General features: G+C 50.3%; 2 protein-coding genes across 8 annotated transcripts in view; both read right to left on the bottom strand.

Annotated features, from left to right (window-relative positions):
- Positions 1-16,076, bottom strand: part of LOC101947136 (dimethylaniline monooxygenase [N-oxide-forming] 4) — a 29,841-nt gene extending 13,765 nt beyond the window's left edge. For 3 of the 7 annotated variants that reach the window (XM_005302811.5, XM_005302813.5, XM_065554661.1), the window contains exons 1-5: positions 15,935-16,076; positions 9,172-9,388; positions 2,662-2,841; positions 1,656-1,818; positions 802-947 (exon numbers count right to left, since the gene is read on the bottom strand). In XM_005302811.5, coding sequence (XP_005302868.2) covers positions 802-947; positions 1,656-1,818; positions 2,662-2,841; positions 9,172-9,303 — 621 coding nt within the window. In that variant the 5' untranslated portion in view covers positions 9,304-9,388; positions 15,935-16,076. Of the gene's footprint in view, positions 1-801; positions 948-1,655; positions 1,819-2,661; positions 2,842-9,171; positions 9,389-15,607; positions 15,637-15,672 lie in introns of all 7 variants that reach the window. The other 4 variants (XM_005302812.5, XM_065554660.1, XM_042857969.2 and 1 more) reach the window with 3 other exon arrangements.
- LOC135973102 (uncharacterized) lies at positions 6,484-8,275 on the bottom strand. The gene is made up of 2 exons (XM_065554662.1): positions 7,702-8,275; positions 6,484-7,105 (listed from the first exon to the last, which is right to left on the bottom strand). Exons 1-2 carry the CDS (start codon positions 8,240-8,242, stop codon positions 6,603-6,605), a joined length of 1,044 nt encoding a protein of 347 aa, XP_065410734.1. The 5' UTR covers positions 8,243-8,275; the 3' UTR covers positions 6,484-6,602.
- Positions 16,077-17,559: the final 1,483 nt, after the last annotated feature.

Here is a 17,559-nt window from a genome sequence, read left to right as displayed (position 1 = left end):
CAAAACAGTCTAGGAAATTGAAATGTATCTTTTTATAGCTCTTGATCTGAACCTCTGTGCACTTGGCAATGCCTAATCTCGGTATGTCCTCGGCTACTAGTTTGTTCATGCCATTCTAATATCGTCTGGCATCCTTCCTGAGGCACTTTCCATGGGCAGTAATTAGGGTTTTTGAAGACCTCAGGATACTAGCTATGTTTCCTGACTTGGGGGATGGGTGGGAGAATAGTCCCAGGTCCTGCTCATGAGTGCAGGACTATCAGTGAAACCTTTTCAACATCCCGCTTTCCATTTCTTTCAAAGAAGACTCCTTGGCAGCCTATACAAAGGATTCTGGGGCACATCTAGGACCTGAAGGTGCCAGGCTGCATGTTGCTGATCTGGAAACAGCAAAGCTACTTTGGAGATGGAACTGGGTAGGTGGAGACCAGTGTGAGATGGGACAAAAACGGATGATGGAATTAAAGGAAGAAAACTAGCAGGGAGGGGATGGTTGGTGGTCACCAGGTGCTTTCTGTCCAGGAACCTCTGATCTACTTAGAATTCTTTGCCAATTGCATACGTTCTGCTTTCAAAAGGGTGGCATGTGTACTTGGGGCAATTCACTATATAAGTAGTAACAGTAGATATTGTAGTTATAGTGTTGAGAGAGAAACCACGATCAGCATGGCTGGTGCTCCCCAGGATTTGATCTGCCTTTGCTTGTGGTCCGTTGGACTATTATTATAGCCACCCCAAGGTGACGCTGTGTGTGCATGAGAAACTCAGACTCCAAATCTCTATACCATCCCAGAGCTGTACCTGAGCAGCCACCCGACTGATCTCCACGGCAATATCTCCTCCAGAATTCCCAACACCGAGCACAAGGACTCTCTTCCCTTGGAACCTGGCAGAGTCTTTGTATTCCCAGCTGTGGAGGTACTGGCCTCTAAAGCGATTTTCTATACCTGTGAAAAAAAGCAGGGAGCATCTCCTGCCATTAGATAAATGTGCTTGTTCCATTGAGACAGTTCTGTCTGGACAGCATTCTTTTTGACCCTTAATCCCTGTTGAATTACTTTAGTCTTCCTACTTCGTGTCCAACCATTTTTCCTTAAGTATCAGATTCAAGTGCACTTCAGATCAATAGGAGTCTTGACTCACTGGGTGATGTGTGGAGCCCTGAGTACTCTGAGAGGATCCAATATCCTATCCTCTGGGCCCATTGGTTTTTATGCCTATGCCAAGACAACGCCACCTTTTTAAATCTGGAGTTGCTAATACGTTGACATCAATGTTTCATTTTCCTCATGCTCCTCTAGTGTGGAGTAGGTTCAACTCAGGCCTGGGGGTTTGCAGAGATCATGGAATATATACAAATAATAACAATGAATTGTCTTAGCTTACATATTAGTAGCAGAGGGGTAGCCGTGTTAGTCTATATCCACAAAAACGAGGAGTCCGGTGGCACCTTAAAGACTAACAGATTTATTTGGGCATAGGCTTTCGTGGGTAAAAAACCCCACTTCTTCAGATGGAAGTGGGTTTTTTTACCCACGAAAGCCTATGCCCAAATAAATTTGTTAGTCTTTAAGGTGCCACCGGACTCCTCATTGTTTTTCTTATATATTAGTGCGGCTTTCTGTAATACGTTCAGCCGTAAATGCAGGACTTACCAGGGAAAGAATCCAGTGGTAAATGGGGCTCTGCATAATGGCCACTGCAAACCATAACAGCGTCAAAAACGGCCGACTCAACCGTCCCATCAGTCTCAGTGAAAACATCCCACTGGCCAGTGGTGGAGAAATCTGGGCGTTTCCTTACACTGTGAACTGTGGTCTTACAGGAAACCACATGAAAATCAAAACATCATTATGGATTGTTCTTTTCAGTAAATCGGTTCCGTGTGTGAACGGTTAGACCCAGATCCCCGAAGATACTTCGGTTCCTAAATCCCACTGGGAGTTATGAACTCCACTGGGAGTTAGGCATCTACAGAGCTTTGAGGATCTGGGCCTCAGTGCTTGGGTAAGCCTGGAGATACAGACATTTCTTTCTTCTGTAAGGGCTGGTCCACACTGGGGTGGGGGATCGATCTAGGAAACGCAACTTCAGCTACGAGAATAGCGTAGCTGAAGTCGACGTTTCCTAGATTGAACTAAGTTTACTTACTGCGGGTCCACACGGTGCAGGCAAGCTACCCCATCAACAGCGCTTCCTCCTCTCTGCGAGCAGGAGTTCCGCAGTCGACGGGGAATGCTTCTGGGATCGATTTATCGCGTCCAGATGAGACGCAATAAATCGATCCCAGAAGATCGATCTCTACCCACCGAATCGGGCGGGTAGTGTGGACCTACCCTAAGTATGCAAGACCCCTGCTCCAGCCTCTTTGCACCAAGACAGTAATGCTAAGTAGCTGAAAAGGGTAGCTGAGTGGTGTGACCTGTCACCAGCCACCATATATTAGGGCAGCCTTGAGTCTCCTTTCAGTAGCAGTGGGGGTCAGACTGCCAGCCTGGCTAACTCCAGGATTGGGAGAGCACAAAGGTGACATTAAATGTTAAGCCGTCTTTGTCCCCACACCAATTGGGGTCCTGTACCAAACGTACCTTGGCCAGACCTGAAGGCCTGGCGTGTCAACTGCAGCGCTGCACACACACAAACCTTTGACTCCCTTCTTACCTTGAAGCGTATGTATCTGAGAAGGCTGAAGCGCTCGGCGTACATTCTGAAATACTCCAGGAGTCTGGAGTGGTTCATGTAGTTGGGGAAATCCTCTGGGAAGGGGAAGTCGCTGAAACACATCATCTCCTTGGAGGTGTTGGTTATCACCGATCTGTAGACACTGATCCTCCCAGCTTCCTGTGTCAAATGCAAAATATGGAACCATGTTTTCAAAAAATGACTGACCAAGAGGGATTTACTTGACTTGGTTCATCAGAGCAGAGTTAAACAGCCCACTGGTACACAGAACAGACACATGGGTTCCACGCCACCATCTCAGGACTTGTCTACACTGGGAAGTTATTCCAGAATAAGGTAAATTTAAAGGGCTATAGCTGTTCTGGAATAACTCTCTATGTGGACACTCTTAGGGTACGTCTACACTACGAAATTAGTTCGAATTTATAGAAGCCGGTTTTATTGAAATCGGTTGTATACAGCCGATTGTGTGTGTCCACACAATAAAATGCTCTAGGTGCTCTAGTCGGCGGACCGCGTCCACAGTACAAGGCTAGCGTCGACTTCCAGAGCATTGCACTATGGGTAGCTATCCCACAGCTATCCCACAGTTCCCGCAGTCTCCGCCGCCCCTTTGAATTCTGGGTTGAGATCCCAATGCCCGGATGATGCAAAACAGTGTCGCGGGCGGTTCTGGGTACATGTCGTCAGGCCCCTCCCTCCCCCGTCACAGCAACGGCAGACAATAGATTCGCGCCTCTTTACCTGGGTTACCTGAGTTACCTGTGCAGACAACATGGAGCCCGCTCAGCTGAGCTCACCGTCACCATATGTCCTCTGGGTGTCGGCAGACGTGGGACTGCATTGCTGCACAGCAGCAGCTGCTAACTGCCTTTTGGCGGTAGACGGTGCAGTAGACTGGTAGCCTTCATCGGCGATCTGGGTGCTGGCAGCCGTGGGGCTTGCCTTTTGGCAGTAAATGGTGTATTACGACTATTAGCCGTCCTATTACAAGTCGGGTCATCGCACATTAGCAGAGTCTTCCCCGAGCAGCCGATTGTGCAATAGGCCTGAAGACCATCGTCATACACCGCCCCGTATTTGCTGCCAAGCACCCAGAAAGATGCCGAGGGCTATCAGTCACGCTGCACCGTCGTCTTAAGATGTAAAAAATAGATTTGCTCTGTATTCATTTGCTTCCCCCTCCCTCCGTCAAATCAACGGCCTGCTAAGCCCAGGGTTTTCAGTTTAATCTTTGGGGGGAACATTCTGTGTGACAGTTGTTTGTGTTTCTCCCTGATGCACAGCCACCGTTCTTGATTTTAATTCCCTGTGCCTGTACGCCATGTCGTCACTCGGCCCCCCTCCCTCCTTCCCCTAGTCCGTCAGATACTACGTTTGCGCCACAGCTCAGAGAGCCGAGAAGCGGTTCGCGCCTTTTCTTTGAATTCTGGGTTGAGATTCCAATGCCCGGATGATGCAAAACAGTGTCGCGGGCGGTTCTGGGTACATGTCGTCAGGCCCCTCCCCCCTCGTCACAGCAACGCAGACAATAGATTCGCGCCTTTTTACCTGGGTTACCTGTGCAGACAACATATCACGGCAAGCATGGAGCCCGCTCAGCTCAGCTGAGCTCACCGTCACCATATGTCCTCTGGGTGCTGGCAGACGTGGGACTGCATTGCTACACAGCAGCAGCTGCTAACTGCCTTTTGGCGGTAGACGGTGTAGCATGAGTGATAGCCATGGGGCTGGCAGCCGTAGGGCTGCATTGCACCAGCCCCTTGCCAGGCGATGGTATATTATGACTGGTATCCGTCGTCATCGTATTGGTGTGGCTGTCAATCATGGCCACCTGGGCAGACATGCTACTGTTTCGATGATGATGGCTACCAGTCGTAATATACTATTTTCTGCCAATTGCCCAGTATTGTCTGCTAAGCACCCAGAAGAGGCCGAGGGCGATGCTGGGTGCTGGCGGACGTGGGGCTGGCAGACGTGGGGCTGCATTGCTACACAGCAGCAGCCCCTTGCCTTTTGGCAGATGATGGTATTTTATGATTGGTAACCGTCATCGTCGTACTGGTATGGCTGTCACTCATGCTGCACCGTCGGCTGCCACCTTAAGATGTAAAAAATAGATTTGTTCTGTATTCATATGCTTCCCCTTCCTCCGTGAAATCAATGGCCTGCTAAGCCCAGGGTTTTCATTTTAATCTTTGGGGGGACCATTCTGTGTGACAGTTGTTTGTGTTTCTCCCTGTTCCTGTACCTGTACGCCATGTCGTCACTCGGCCCTCCCTCCCTCCCGCCCTCCCTCCTTCTCCTGGTCCATCAGATACTACTTTCGCGCCTTTTTTCTGACCAGGCGCCATAGCTAGCACTGGGATCATGGAGCCCGCTCAGATCACCGCGGCAATTATGAGCACTATGAACACCACGCGCATTGTCCTGGAGTATATGCAGAGCCAGGACATGCCAAGGCGAAACCCGGACCAGGCGAGGAGGCGATTGCAGCGCGGCGACGAGAGTGATGAGGAAATTGACATGGACATAGACCTCTCACAAGGCACAGGCACCAGCAATGTGGAAATCATGGTGTCACTGGGGCAGGTTGATGCCGTGGAACGCCGATTCTGGGCCCGGGAAACAAGCACAGACTGGTGGGACCGCATCGTGCTGCAGGTATGGGACGATTCCCAGTGGCTGCGAAACTTTCGCATGCGTAAGGGCACTTTCATGGAACTTTGTGACTTGCTGTCCCCTGCCCTGAAACGCCAGGATACCAAGATGAGAGCAGCCCTCACAGTTGAGAAGCGAGTGGCGATAGCCCTGTGGAAGCTTGCAACGCCAGACAGCTACCGGTCAGTCGGGAATCAATTTGGAGTGGGCAAATCTACAGTGGGGGCTGCTGTGATCCAATTTGCCAGGGCAATGAAAGACCTGGTGATAGCAAGGGTAGTGACTCTGGGCAACGTGCAGTCAATAGTGGATGGTTTTGCTGAAATGGGATTCCCAAACTGTGGCGGGGCCATAGACGGAACCCATATCCCTATCTTGTCACCGGAGCACCAAGCCACCGACTACATAAACCGCAAGGGGTACTTTTCAATGCTGCTGCAAGCCCTGGTGGATCACAAGGGACGTTTCACCAACATCAACGTGGGATGGCCGGGAAAGGTACATGATGCTCGCGTCTTCAGGAACTCTGCTCTGTTTCGAAAGCTGGAGGAAGGGACTTTCTTCCCGGACCAGAAAGTGACCATTGGGGATGTTGAAATGCCTATCGTGATCCTTGGGGACCCAGCCTACCCCTTAATGCCATGGCTCATGAAGCCGTACACAGGCAGCCTGGACAGGAGTCAGGACCTGTTCAACTACAGGCTGAGCAAGTGCCGAATGGTGGTGGAATGTGCATTTGGACGTTTAAAAGCGCGCTGGCGCAGCTTACTGACTCGCTCAGACCTCAGCGAAAAGAATATCCCCATTGTTATTGCTACTTGCTGTGCGCTCCACAATATCTGTGAGAGTAAGGGGGAGACCTTTATGGCGGGGTGGGAGGTTGAGGCAACTCGCCTGGCCGCTGATTACGCGCAGCCAGACACCAGGGCGGTTAGAGGAGCACAGCAGGGCGCGGTGCGCATTAGAGAAGCTTTGAAAACGAGTTTTGTGACTGGCCAGGCTACTGTGTGAAACTTCTGTTTGTTTCTCCTTGATGAACCCTCCAAACCCCCCCCACCGACCCGGTTCACTCTACTTCCCTGTAAACCAACCACCCCACCCCACCCTCCCCTCCCGCTTGCAGAGGCAATAAAGTCATTGTTTTTTAACATTCATGCATTCTTTATTAGTTCCTTACAGAGGTAGGGGGATAATTGCCAAGGTAGCCTGGGATGGGTGGGGGAGGAGGGATGGAAAAGGACACACTGCATTTTAAAACTTTAACTCTTATTGAAGGCCAGCCTTCTGATGCTTGGGCGATCATCTGGGGTGGAGTGACTGGGTGGACGGAGGCCCCCCCACCGTGTTCTTGGGCGTCTGGGTGAGGAGGCTATGGAACTTGGGGAGGAGGGCTGTTGGTTACACAGGGGCTGTAGCGGCGGTCTCTGCTCCTGCTGCCTTTCCTGCAACTCAACCATACGCTCGAGCATATCAGTTTGATGCTCCAGCAGACGGAGCATTGCCTCTTGCCGTCTGTCTGCAAGCTGACGCCACCTATCGTCTTCAGCCCGCCACTTGCTCTGTTCTTCCCGCGATTCAGCCCGCCACCTCTCCTCTCGTTCATATTGGGCTTTTCTCATCTCCGTCATTGACTGCCTCCACGCATTCTGCTGTGCTCTATCAGCCTGGGCGGACATCTGCAGCTCCGTGAACATCTCGTCCCTCGTCCTACGTTTTCTCTTTCTAATGTTCACGAGCCTCTGCGAAGGAGAAACATTTGCAGCTGGTGGAGGAGAAGGGAGAGGTGGTTAAAAAAGACACATTTTAGAGAACAATGGGTACACTCTTTCATTACAAGGTCGCATATTTCGGCTTGCAGGCAGCCATCGTAGGCCACAGTGTTTTGGCTTTTTTAACCTTCTTAACATGCGGGAAAGGTTGCAAACAGCAGCGCATTTCCCATATCAAGGATGAATTGGGTTGTCCATTTAAAATGGGGTTTCAATGTAAAAGGAGTGGCTGCGGTTTCCCGGTTAACATGCGGCACAAACACAAGTAAACCCCCCCCCCCCACACACACACACGATTCTCTGGGATGATCACTTCACCCCTCCCCCCACCGCGTGGTTAACAGCGGGGAACATTTCTGGTCAGAAGAGCAGGAACGGGCGCCTCTGAATGTCCCCTTAATAAAATCACCCCATTTCAACCAGGAGAGCTTTCTGGAGATGTCCCTGGAGGATTTCCGCTCCATCCCCATACACGTTAACAGACTTTTCCAGTAGATGTACTGGCCGCGATTGCCAGGGCAAAGTAATCATTAAACACGCTTGCTTTTTTTTTTGTAATGTTTACAAATAGTTACAAAGTTACACTCACCAGAGGTCTCCTGTGTGCCCTGAGGGTCTTGGGTGAGTTCGGGGGTTACTGGTTCCAGGTCCAGGGTCACAAACATATCCTGGCTGTTGGGGAAACCGGTTTCTCCGCTTCCTTGCTGCTGTGAGCTACCTACAGTACCTCCATCGTCATCTTCCTCGTTCCCCGAACCGTCTTCCCTGTGTGTTTCTCCAGTGAGAGAGTCATAGCACACGGTTGGGGTAGTGGTGGCTGCACCCCCTAGGATCGCATGCAGCTCCGCGTAGTAGCGGCAAGTTTGCGGCTCTGCCCCGGACCTTCCGTTTGCTTCTCTGGCTTTGTGGTAAGCTTGCCGTAGCTCCTTAATTTTCACGCGGCACTGCTGTGTGTCCCTGTTATGGCCTCGGTCCTTCATGGCCTTGGAGATCTTTTCTAATACTTTTCCATTTCTTTTACTGCTACGGAGTTCAGCTATCACTGCTTCATCTCCCCATATGGCGAGCAGATCTCGTACCTCCCGTTCGGTCCATGCTGGAGCTCTTTTGCGATCCTGGGAGGACTCCATCACGGTTACCTGTGCTGATGAGCTCTGCGGGGTCACCTGTGCTCTCCACGCTGGGCAAACAGGAAATGAAATTCAAACCTTCGCGGGTCTTTTCCTGTCTACCTGGTCAGTGCATCTGAGTTGAGAGTGCTGTCCAGAGCGGTCACAATGAAGCACTGTGGGATAGCTCCCGGAGGCCAATAACGTCGAATTCCGTCCACACTACCCCAATTCCGACCCGCAAAGACCGGTTTTATCGCTAATCCCCTCGTCAGAGGTGGTGTAAAGAAACCGGTTTAAAGGACCCTTTAAGTCGAAAGAAAGGGCTTCGTTGTGTGGACGTGTCCAGGCTTAATTCGGTTTAACGCCGCTAAAGTCGACCTAAACCCGTAGTGTAGACCAGGCCTTATTTTGGAAGAAGAGTGCCTTTCCTGGTTTAGCTTAATCCACTTCCAAAGGGGATTCAGATAACACAGGAAAAAAAACAACACAACAACAAAAACAAACCAGACATGCTTATTCCAGAGTAAGTGTGTCCACATGGGAAGCGATTCCAGAATGTATTTTTTCTGCAGTAGCTACTCTTGTCAATTTCCCCATGTAGACAAGCCCTCAATCTCCTCATATTCCTGTCTCTATAATGGTGTTATTGAGGGACTGGATACACCTGATTTCCAGACTCTGGCACACTGCTTCAATGTAAGTACTGACTTTACTGGGGAAGAATAGATACGTGTATGCCAGAGACTATGGCTCGTGTCGTTCCATCTCCTTATCCCTGTGCAGTCAGAAAGGAAAGCCCAAGTCTAGTCTGAAAATGTGCCTAGGGCCATGGGTACAGTCTCTTCCTTGGCTGCGAATGTAAACTATGGTAATATTCATAGCAACACATAGCCTGGTCCAAAATAAACACCTTGTTAAAAGTCACTGGATAAGGAAATCCTACTCACTGTGAACCTCCAGAGGCCTCCGACGTCATGACTTTGCTCAAAGCAGGTGGGCTCCAGCCCCTCATCCAGACAGCACTTGATGGAGGCCAGTCCACTGGCCCCAGCTCCAATGATTGCCACCCTCTGGACCATGCTTTCCAGTATCAGGAGAGAGTCAAGTTGGTGTCACAGTTGCTCTCTGGAACTCCTTCAATGCCTCGCACTGTAAGAGCTTAAGCTGGAGTATGGCAGGGAAATAAATGATGAAGTAGTTGGAATTTCTGCAGCCCAGTAAAGGACAAAGATTAATACGTATGTTAAAATTTGTATTGCTGGGCTGCTGCAATAACAGGGATTTTTCAGGGCAGGAAGTAGGGCCGGCCTTAGGGAAAATGGCACCCTGGGTGAACTTGTATTTTGGTGTTCCTGGCCCCCATGGGCATGGGGCTTCGCCCCATTGCCCCATGCCCTTGTGGGCTCCTCACCCCCCGGACCCTCACAGGCTCCCCACGCCCCAAGCCCCCACTGCCTCCCTTAGTGCTTTATTTGTATTGAAAGAGGTGCCGGGACTCAGCCCCAGCAAGCCCCTGCATAAATTAAGAACTGGCTGGGCGGCTGAAGAGTGGTGGCTGCTGGCTGGGCGCCTAGCTCTGAAGGCAGTGACACTGTCAGCAGCAGCGGAGAAATAAGGGTGGCATGGTATATGGTGTACTGCCACCCTTACTTTGTGCTGCACTGTTCCTTCTGTACCCCTAACCCCTTCGCTCCCCCCCCCCACCGTGCCCCTAACCCCTGCACCCATGTGGGGAAACCGACCTGGATGCACAGAGCGGCTGGCATTGCTGCTCGCTCCCCCCTCAAATGCTGCTCCTCTGTGTCCCCTTAAGGGGCTGTGAGCGAGGAGCAGTGTCAGGGCTCTCTGAATACAGGCTACTTTCCCCATCGGGGCTGCCTAAGGGGAGGGCAGCAGCTCCCGATGCTCGCTTCACAGCACATTCCAGGTGGGGAAGTGACCTGGATGCATGGAGTGCTTGATGTTGCTCTTCACTCTCCCCATCTTCACAGACCCCTAGGGAGGGGCATGGAGCAATCTGTGGAGTGGAGAGAGCAGTATCTGTGTCACCACTTGTCCCCCCTCCCCATTCCGCGGGGCGGAAGCAGGGAGAAATCTGGGCACCCCCCACATGCGTCGCCTTCGCGAGTTTGTGGCACTCCCCTGCCAGCCAGCAGTGTGTGCCTCTGTACTGCTGCATGGCATCCCCCTGACCACGGCGCCGTGGGCCCAGGTGGCCCACCCCTAAGGCCGGCCCTGGCAGGGAGAATGTCTTTAGGATTAAGGGCAATGCCCATCTGTGACCAACAACTGTGGTTATCTTAACATCCCTGCTTTTCAGCAGCACCAGGCACTGGTGTCTTTTAAACCCTCGCCAAAATGTTCAAGTCTGGCTTGCCTGAAGTCAGCCTCTTGAATCAGTTAAGTGGGCTCAACAGCAAACTAAGATTTATGGATGAAATCCTGGTCCCACTGCAGTCAAAAGCAAAACTCCCATTGATTTCAATGGGGCCAGAATTTCGCCCCATATGGCCAATTGCTAAAATTATGTTTGAGGACTTGTGCGAAAGGCAAAGGGGTGGAAGCTCTTTTGTGGAGGAAACCCTTCCCAGGCTCTTTCAGACCCAGCCACCATCTCGGGGGATGAAGTAACCATTGGGGTGAGACATGGCCATTAAGATCCAGTGACAGTTTGTAACTGTTCTGCAATAGTTTATGAATGTTGTAGGTTGACCTGGTTATTTGGAGGGTCACTGTAGGACAATAGTGGGCTAGTCTAATAGGGGCCTGTTAGAAAAGACAAGCAGAAAGAGCAAGAATGGCTCAGGATAAGCCACCCCTCAGCAAACAATTCAGAATCAATGCCCAAACTATTAGCTTTGAAGATTCTGCCTCCTGGCAACCTATAGTACTGGTTGGGACCATGAAAGGAAAGGGGTCACGAGTACAGAAGACCAAAGGAACTTTCTCTCCAGAGGTGGAGCAGTAGTTGTTTGGGAGAATCCGGCTGAGAGCCAGTTACCCACTGAGGGGTGCCTGAGGAAGTGAAGCCTGCCTAGTGTAACCGTGGGAATGGTCCCGCTATTGTGGGGAACTTTCCTGGTTTCTGCACTACCCCGGTGAAATGGGCTAGCGAAAGGATCTGAGTCCTCGCTCCCACTCCCTCCGGCGGCCGGCCAAGAGGCTCTGGCCCCAGCGTCTCCGGCCCGGCTCGGCTCGGGCCCTGGGGGCCGGCCCCGGCCCTGGCCGAGCACCCCCGGCCCCGGCCCTGGCCGAGCACCCCCGGCCCCGGCCCTAGTGACTCCAGCTTGGCTCGGGCCCCAGGGCACCGGCCCCAGCCCCGGCTGGGTGGCTCCGGCCTGGCCCCGGCCCTGGGCGGCGACCAAGCACCCCCAGCCCCAGTCCCAGCGGCTCCGGCCCGGCTCGGCTCGGGCCCCCGTTCCGGCTGAGCGGAGCCGGCCGGCGGCGGCATCTGAGCTCGCAGCCGCCTCCTCCTGGGCTCTGGCTGCTGCTGCGCTGGGGAGAGCGGTGGGAGCCGGGAAAGTTGGAGCCCACGGAGGAGGCGGTCCCCTTACCATGCCTCCCTATTTTCCTGGACATGTCCCGCTTTTTGGAAATTCCTCCCAGACGGGAATTTGAGGACCAAAAAGCCGGACATGTCCGGGAAAAGCCGGACATATGGTAACCCTAGTTACCATCCACCACGTGGGTAGGATCGACTGCCAAGATGGATGTGTGTAGGCTGTTTTCAATCCTTTTTCTCTCGGGGCTTTATTCCTGCTCCAAAACAGACAATGCTTTGGGTGAAGCCGACACTCTGACTGTACGCACCATGGTCACAGATTCCCAAAGGGAAGGACCCCAGGTGCTGAACCTAGTCGGTCCTGTTGGGTAAACGTGGTTGTCACAAAGGGTGCTGTAGCCCAGCGCCCAGTCTCAAGAGTGGGTGAAACGGCTGATTCCACCCCAGGAGTGGTGAATGCAGGAAGCCTGGTGCCTGAGGGGACGCACTCGGAGAGACCAGAAAGGTGAAAGAGCGGCAGCCAGCCCTGTAACTGGGATATCATCTAGCTCTCAAACTATCACCGTGGAGTAGGCTGTAATCTCCTGGAATGCCATTTGCCTGCCTTGACAATAGAAGGTCGTTAGCTAACCAGGACACCTATATTAGGCAATAGGATAATGGATTCCGACTGGAATAGCAGGGCATCTTTTCCACTTAAAACAAGACACACTCATACAGCAGGAAGCCAGCAAGGACAGACTGTCAGTGGTTACCAACGTGGGGCACAAAAGGATCTTTGGTTACAAGAGAATGAAAGGGTTCCTGTAACTGCCCCTGGCAGTAGGCCATCCTGGGGGGCCTTGGGGCCAGGCAACCCTGAGCAGTGTTGAGTGTTTAAATTTGTTTGTTTGTTCTCTGTTTGTTCCCATGCTTGTAACTCTTTACATAAAACTTGTTTTTAAGAACTGGCTTGTCTTGGACAATTTACAGTTTTCTGTCTGAGGAGAGAGGACTCCTCAGGGACCCTCATGCAAAGGCCTGCAAGTTAACAACATAAGCATCTGCCCTCGTTTCAGTCCAGAAGAACGGGGAACATAGTAGGAGTGAGATGCAAAAGACAAAAGTAGCAGAGAGGAAGAACAGCTCAGTGGTTAGGTTGCTAGCCTAGGACTTAGGAGACCTGGGTTCAAGTTTCTGTTCTAATATAGGCTTCCTGTGTGACCTTGGGTACCTCCCTTAGTCACTCTGTGTGTCAGTTCCCCCTCTGTACGGTGGGGAGAACAGAACACAATACCTCACAGGGTATTATGAGGATGAATACATCAAAGATTGCAAGGTGCTCAGATTCTACACTGATGGGGCACTGTATAAATACCGCTTTCCATCAGGCACCTGGAAGATCAAGGTGAAACAGGCTGAAAAGGTCACATGTGACTACATAGAAGTGTCCTGATTGCCAATGGGATCTGTGGACCTCAGCGTTCCTGAAAATGTGGGGTTCTGATTATTTCTTTTTCATCCTGTGGATTCACATTTGATCCTTCTCATTTGCCTTTGTTGAGACAGTTTCATTAATAATTTGTACTCACAGAGTCAGGGACAGGGCCAACTCCAGGCACCAGCTTGTCAAGCAGGTGCTTGGGGTGGCTGCTCCGGAGAGGGGCGGCACGTCCAGGTATTCAGCAGCAATTCAGCGGACGGTCCCTCACTCTGCCTGGGAGTGAAGGACCTCCTGCCGAATTGCCGCCGCAGATCGCGATCGCGATCTCGGCTTTTTTTTTTTTTGGCTGCTTGGGGCGGCCAAAACCTGGAGCCGGCCCTGGTCAGGGAAAGGGAATTCCTTCGCCCTTTCAAGTTTTTCACTTGATAACCAGAGAGAAACTGGAATTTACTGTGAAGGTGCCAAGAGAGAATTGTCTCAGATGGCATTCTGGGGTTTACTAATGACCGAGTTTAACAAGTTTAATCAGCCGTGTGTGTAAACAACTAAATCATGAAGACATCAAGAGAAGACAACTGTGGCTTGGGAAAGGGTTAATTGGAAAAGGCAGGGTTCAGAAGATGATAGAAATTGTGCTGCTGTGTTGAGATGGGAATAAACTGCACTCCTGCATTTGAATCTGCCTGGAGTTTGGATCTGAATCAGACCTTGGTGGGTAACTCCTCTTTATAACAGGCCAAACCAAACCCCTGACATTTGGGCAGACTGAATCCAAACATAGGGACTCGTCTTATCTCTGCCCTCATGGTATGGTCAGCAAATGGAGAGCTTCTGATAACATAATGCTTCTTACTGGAGCTTCATTGACTGCGTCTGCAGCGATTTGTGCAGGATGGAGTTATTTGAGTAGCTGAGCACTTTTCCTCCAGCAGGTGCAGTTCACTGCAGCTCTCATTAAACCCAGTTATTAATTTTTTGCTAGGACTACACCCCATAGCACAGTGTTTCTCACCTGGTGGGCCACCAGCAAGCCTTTGTGGGGTTCCCTGATGCTGTACCTGCAGCATAATGCCTTGCCTTAGGCTAAGAGAGTTGAATGCTGGTGTACACAGGTACAAGGAAGTGGAGGAAAGTGCAAAGCACAGGAAGTGGAGGGCCCCTGGTTGCAACAGCCTGGCTTATTTATTAGCCTTGTAGTCCCAAAGCCTCTTCCCAGCATGTGGCTGGATTTTTTAATTTGTTCATTTAAAAAAAAATCCCATATCCAATAAACCATTATTTAAATAAAGTGTCCCAAAGCCTACTCATAGCCCCAAGGAGCTGTACTGATTGGCAGGGGATAGCCCCTCCTGTTTACCATAGCCACACTCTCTGCTCCATGGTACCAGGGACAGCACTGGAGCTGCTACCACCTGCACTACTGGAGGTTCCCCAATGCTGGAGGAATCAGCCCCTGACCCTTTAAGCCAGGTTTAAGGCTGCTTTGTGCTGCTGCGTGAGTATGGCTAAGGATGTGTCTTTAAAGTAAGGACTCACATAGTGCCATACTGACCCAGTGCTGGACTGCTCCATCCTAGAGACCTTTAAGTGAAGGTCAGGCAATAAAACTGTTAAGCCGCGGCAAAGGATGAGAGAATGTATCAGTGATTTAAAGGTTAATTAACATGGCAAGAATATTGCCATTATTACAAAAAAGCCCCAAACATTAGAAACCCAGGAAATTCAGAGTGAAGATGAAATAAAACTGTACATTTCCATGTTCTCAGTTGTTTGGGTTTCTGTTAAGGCACCCAATAAAGCAATAAGCAAAAGACCCTGTGGGGGCAAAAACATTTAAAATGGGTAATTTTTGCTTACGTAGCAAATAAATATCTGTAATCCAGCACTTTCCAAATGCTCAGTAAAAGACAAAGTCTCATACCCTATTGTAAGCTTCCCAGATGTCAAACCAATTGGTTAGTTCAATCAACAGTTGGAGGGAGATAAGAAGTAGAATGATTTATTTGATGCTTGCTAAGCAAATTCCCCAATCGGAGACATCATGAGAAAATTCAGGAGGAAATTTATTACTTTTCTATCCAGAAAGTTAGAAGGCAATTTAAAAAAAAAAGGAGCACATAAAGGAAAACTACCTACAACTTTAATTACTTCTTGTTTCATGGCCACTTTGAACAATTTTATTGAGTCCCATTTTCAAAATGAATGTAGGTACCTAGGAGCCTAAATCTGATTGAAAGTCAATGGAACTTGGGCTCCTAAGTGTCTGAGTCACTTTTGAAAATGGGACTTATTTTACTCCATATTTTGTATACAACTTTAGCTACACACATATGTATTATAAACTAGATCAGTAAATGTCATTTTAAGAACATAAGTGCCCTGCAGAAGTGCTCCATGAAGCTCGAAAGCTTGTCCCTGCCACGTACAAAACTTGCTGCAATAAAAGATACTGCCTCACCCGTCTTGTCTCTCTTTTATGAACAGAAGCTGTAACAAAGAAGAAAAAGAAAAAAAGCTACTTACATTTATCCAAAGTCATAGCAAAAAGTACGCTTCTGGATGTGTGCTTTCAGCACATGATGGAATTAATACAGAAATGCTGCTCTGTATGTGTGCAACAAGTAGTTTTCAAACAAAGGCATAACATTTCCCTATCATACCTTTCTTTCACACTTGCCAATCACAGTCCTCCCTGGGGTTCTGGACACACGCCAACTTTGCAGATTGATTGTTGAAAGCATGAAAAATGCAGTCGGGAATAAGGACACTAAGTAAAGAAACTCACCTTTCTGGTTCAATGTGCTGTCTTTTTTGTTTTGGATTCGACTGGGTTTTGGGCGAAGTTTGTCTGGTTACAGATTACATGAGAGAGTAAAGTCCAGACGGTTACAGCTCACTCTCATTCCTCAGCTTCATTGACCTTTACACCCTCCCTCCCCCAGGGCCGGTGAAAGGAAGTTTCGCACTTCCACCTTGCGCCCCCCCCCCAGCCCTGCGGCAGCTCCCCGCCCCCCCTCCACCCTGAGGTGCCCCCCCCTGCGACAGCCCCCCCCCCCGCCCTGAGGCACCCCCCTGCAGCAGCTCCCCACCCCCTGGCCCAGGGATCCGTGCGGCAGCTCTGACCCAGAGGAACCCCTGGGCTGCCGGCGGCGCGCTGACCCAGGGGAACCCCTTGGCTGCCTGCCAGCGGCTCAGACTCCCTCTCCCTCCCAGCGCAGCGGCCGCTGTTAAAAGAAAAAAAAAAAGCACTTTTTGGCGCCCCCAAATCTTGGTGCCCTAGGCAACCGCCTAGTTGGCCTAAATGGTAGCACTGGCCCTGCCCTCCCCACATCTGTGTAGCATTGAAATTCAAATGCGTTCCTTTGCTCTCAATAAAAAAAGAAAAATGCACTAATTCTGACTGGCTAACCATAGTAACCAAGACGACTGAGCCATGCAGGCAGATCAGGCGGTTGCTTGGGTCTGCAAAATATTTAAGGCCAGATTGTGGCTGGGGGAAGGGAAAAGTGAAGTCACAATGTGCATGCCCTCATTCCCTTGCAGCTGGGGTGAGAGCAGGCCCATGGCCCCACCTCCATCTATTCTGGCCAGCAAACCTGCATCAGGGTGGGGGTGAGAGGAAGGAAAATGTATAGACTGCACCCCTATGAAAAAAGACTGTGGTTTAGAGGAATTCTGGCTGGGTCACTCCCACTTGGTGTGGCTCCTCTCCACAAATACACTCCACTTGACAGCTGAAGCGTAGCCATCCAGGGACGTACACCCTTGAATTTTTGGTCACAACACCACAAACATTTATGTATTGTCCACACTAGAACTTACAACTATGGGAGCTAACACATGTTAAAGCACCACTAAGACAAGGTAGGTGTGAGCTAATATCTTTTATTGCACCAGTTTCTGGTGGTGATAGAGACATACTTTCGAGTTACACAGAGAAGAGCTCCGTGTTGCTTGAAAGCTTGTCTCTTTCACCAATAGAAGCAGGTGCAATAAAAGATACTACCTCCCCCACTTTGTCTCTCTCATATCCTGGGATCAATATAGCTATGACAATGCAAAAAGCATGACGACACCTTTCCGGGTATACATACCCTAAATGACAATCTTGTCTAAATTATGAGGGGTTGTCTACGGCAGCCAAAACAAAACAAAGAACCCACAAGTTCCAAGGGCTAATGCTACAGCCCTGTAGTAATCTATCTAAGGTACTTAAATGACATCCATTGCTGTAGCATCTGAGCACTTCACAGTCTTCCCTGTATTTTCCTCCCCAAGCTCCAATGAGGCCAGGAAGTGTTATTATCTCCATTGTACAGATGGGGAACTGAGGCAGAGAGAGGCTTCCCAAGGTCACACAGGAAGTCTGAGGAAGGACTTGAACCCAAGCAGAGGAGGGAATTGAGTCTG

The sequence above is a fragment of the Chrysemys picta genome, chromosome 8 (genome assembly GCF_011386835.1).
Source record: "Chrysemys picta bellii isolate R12L10 chromosome 8, ASM1138683v2, whole genome shotgun sequence".
Lineage (NCBI taxonomy): Eukaryota > Metazoa > Chordata > Testudines > Emydidae > Chrysemys > Chrysemys picta.
This window is presented reverse-complemented; position numbering and strand designations above follow the sequence as displayed.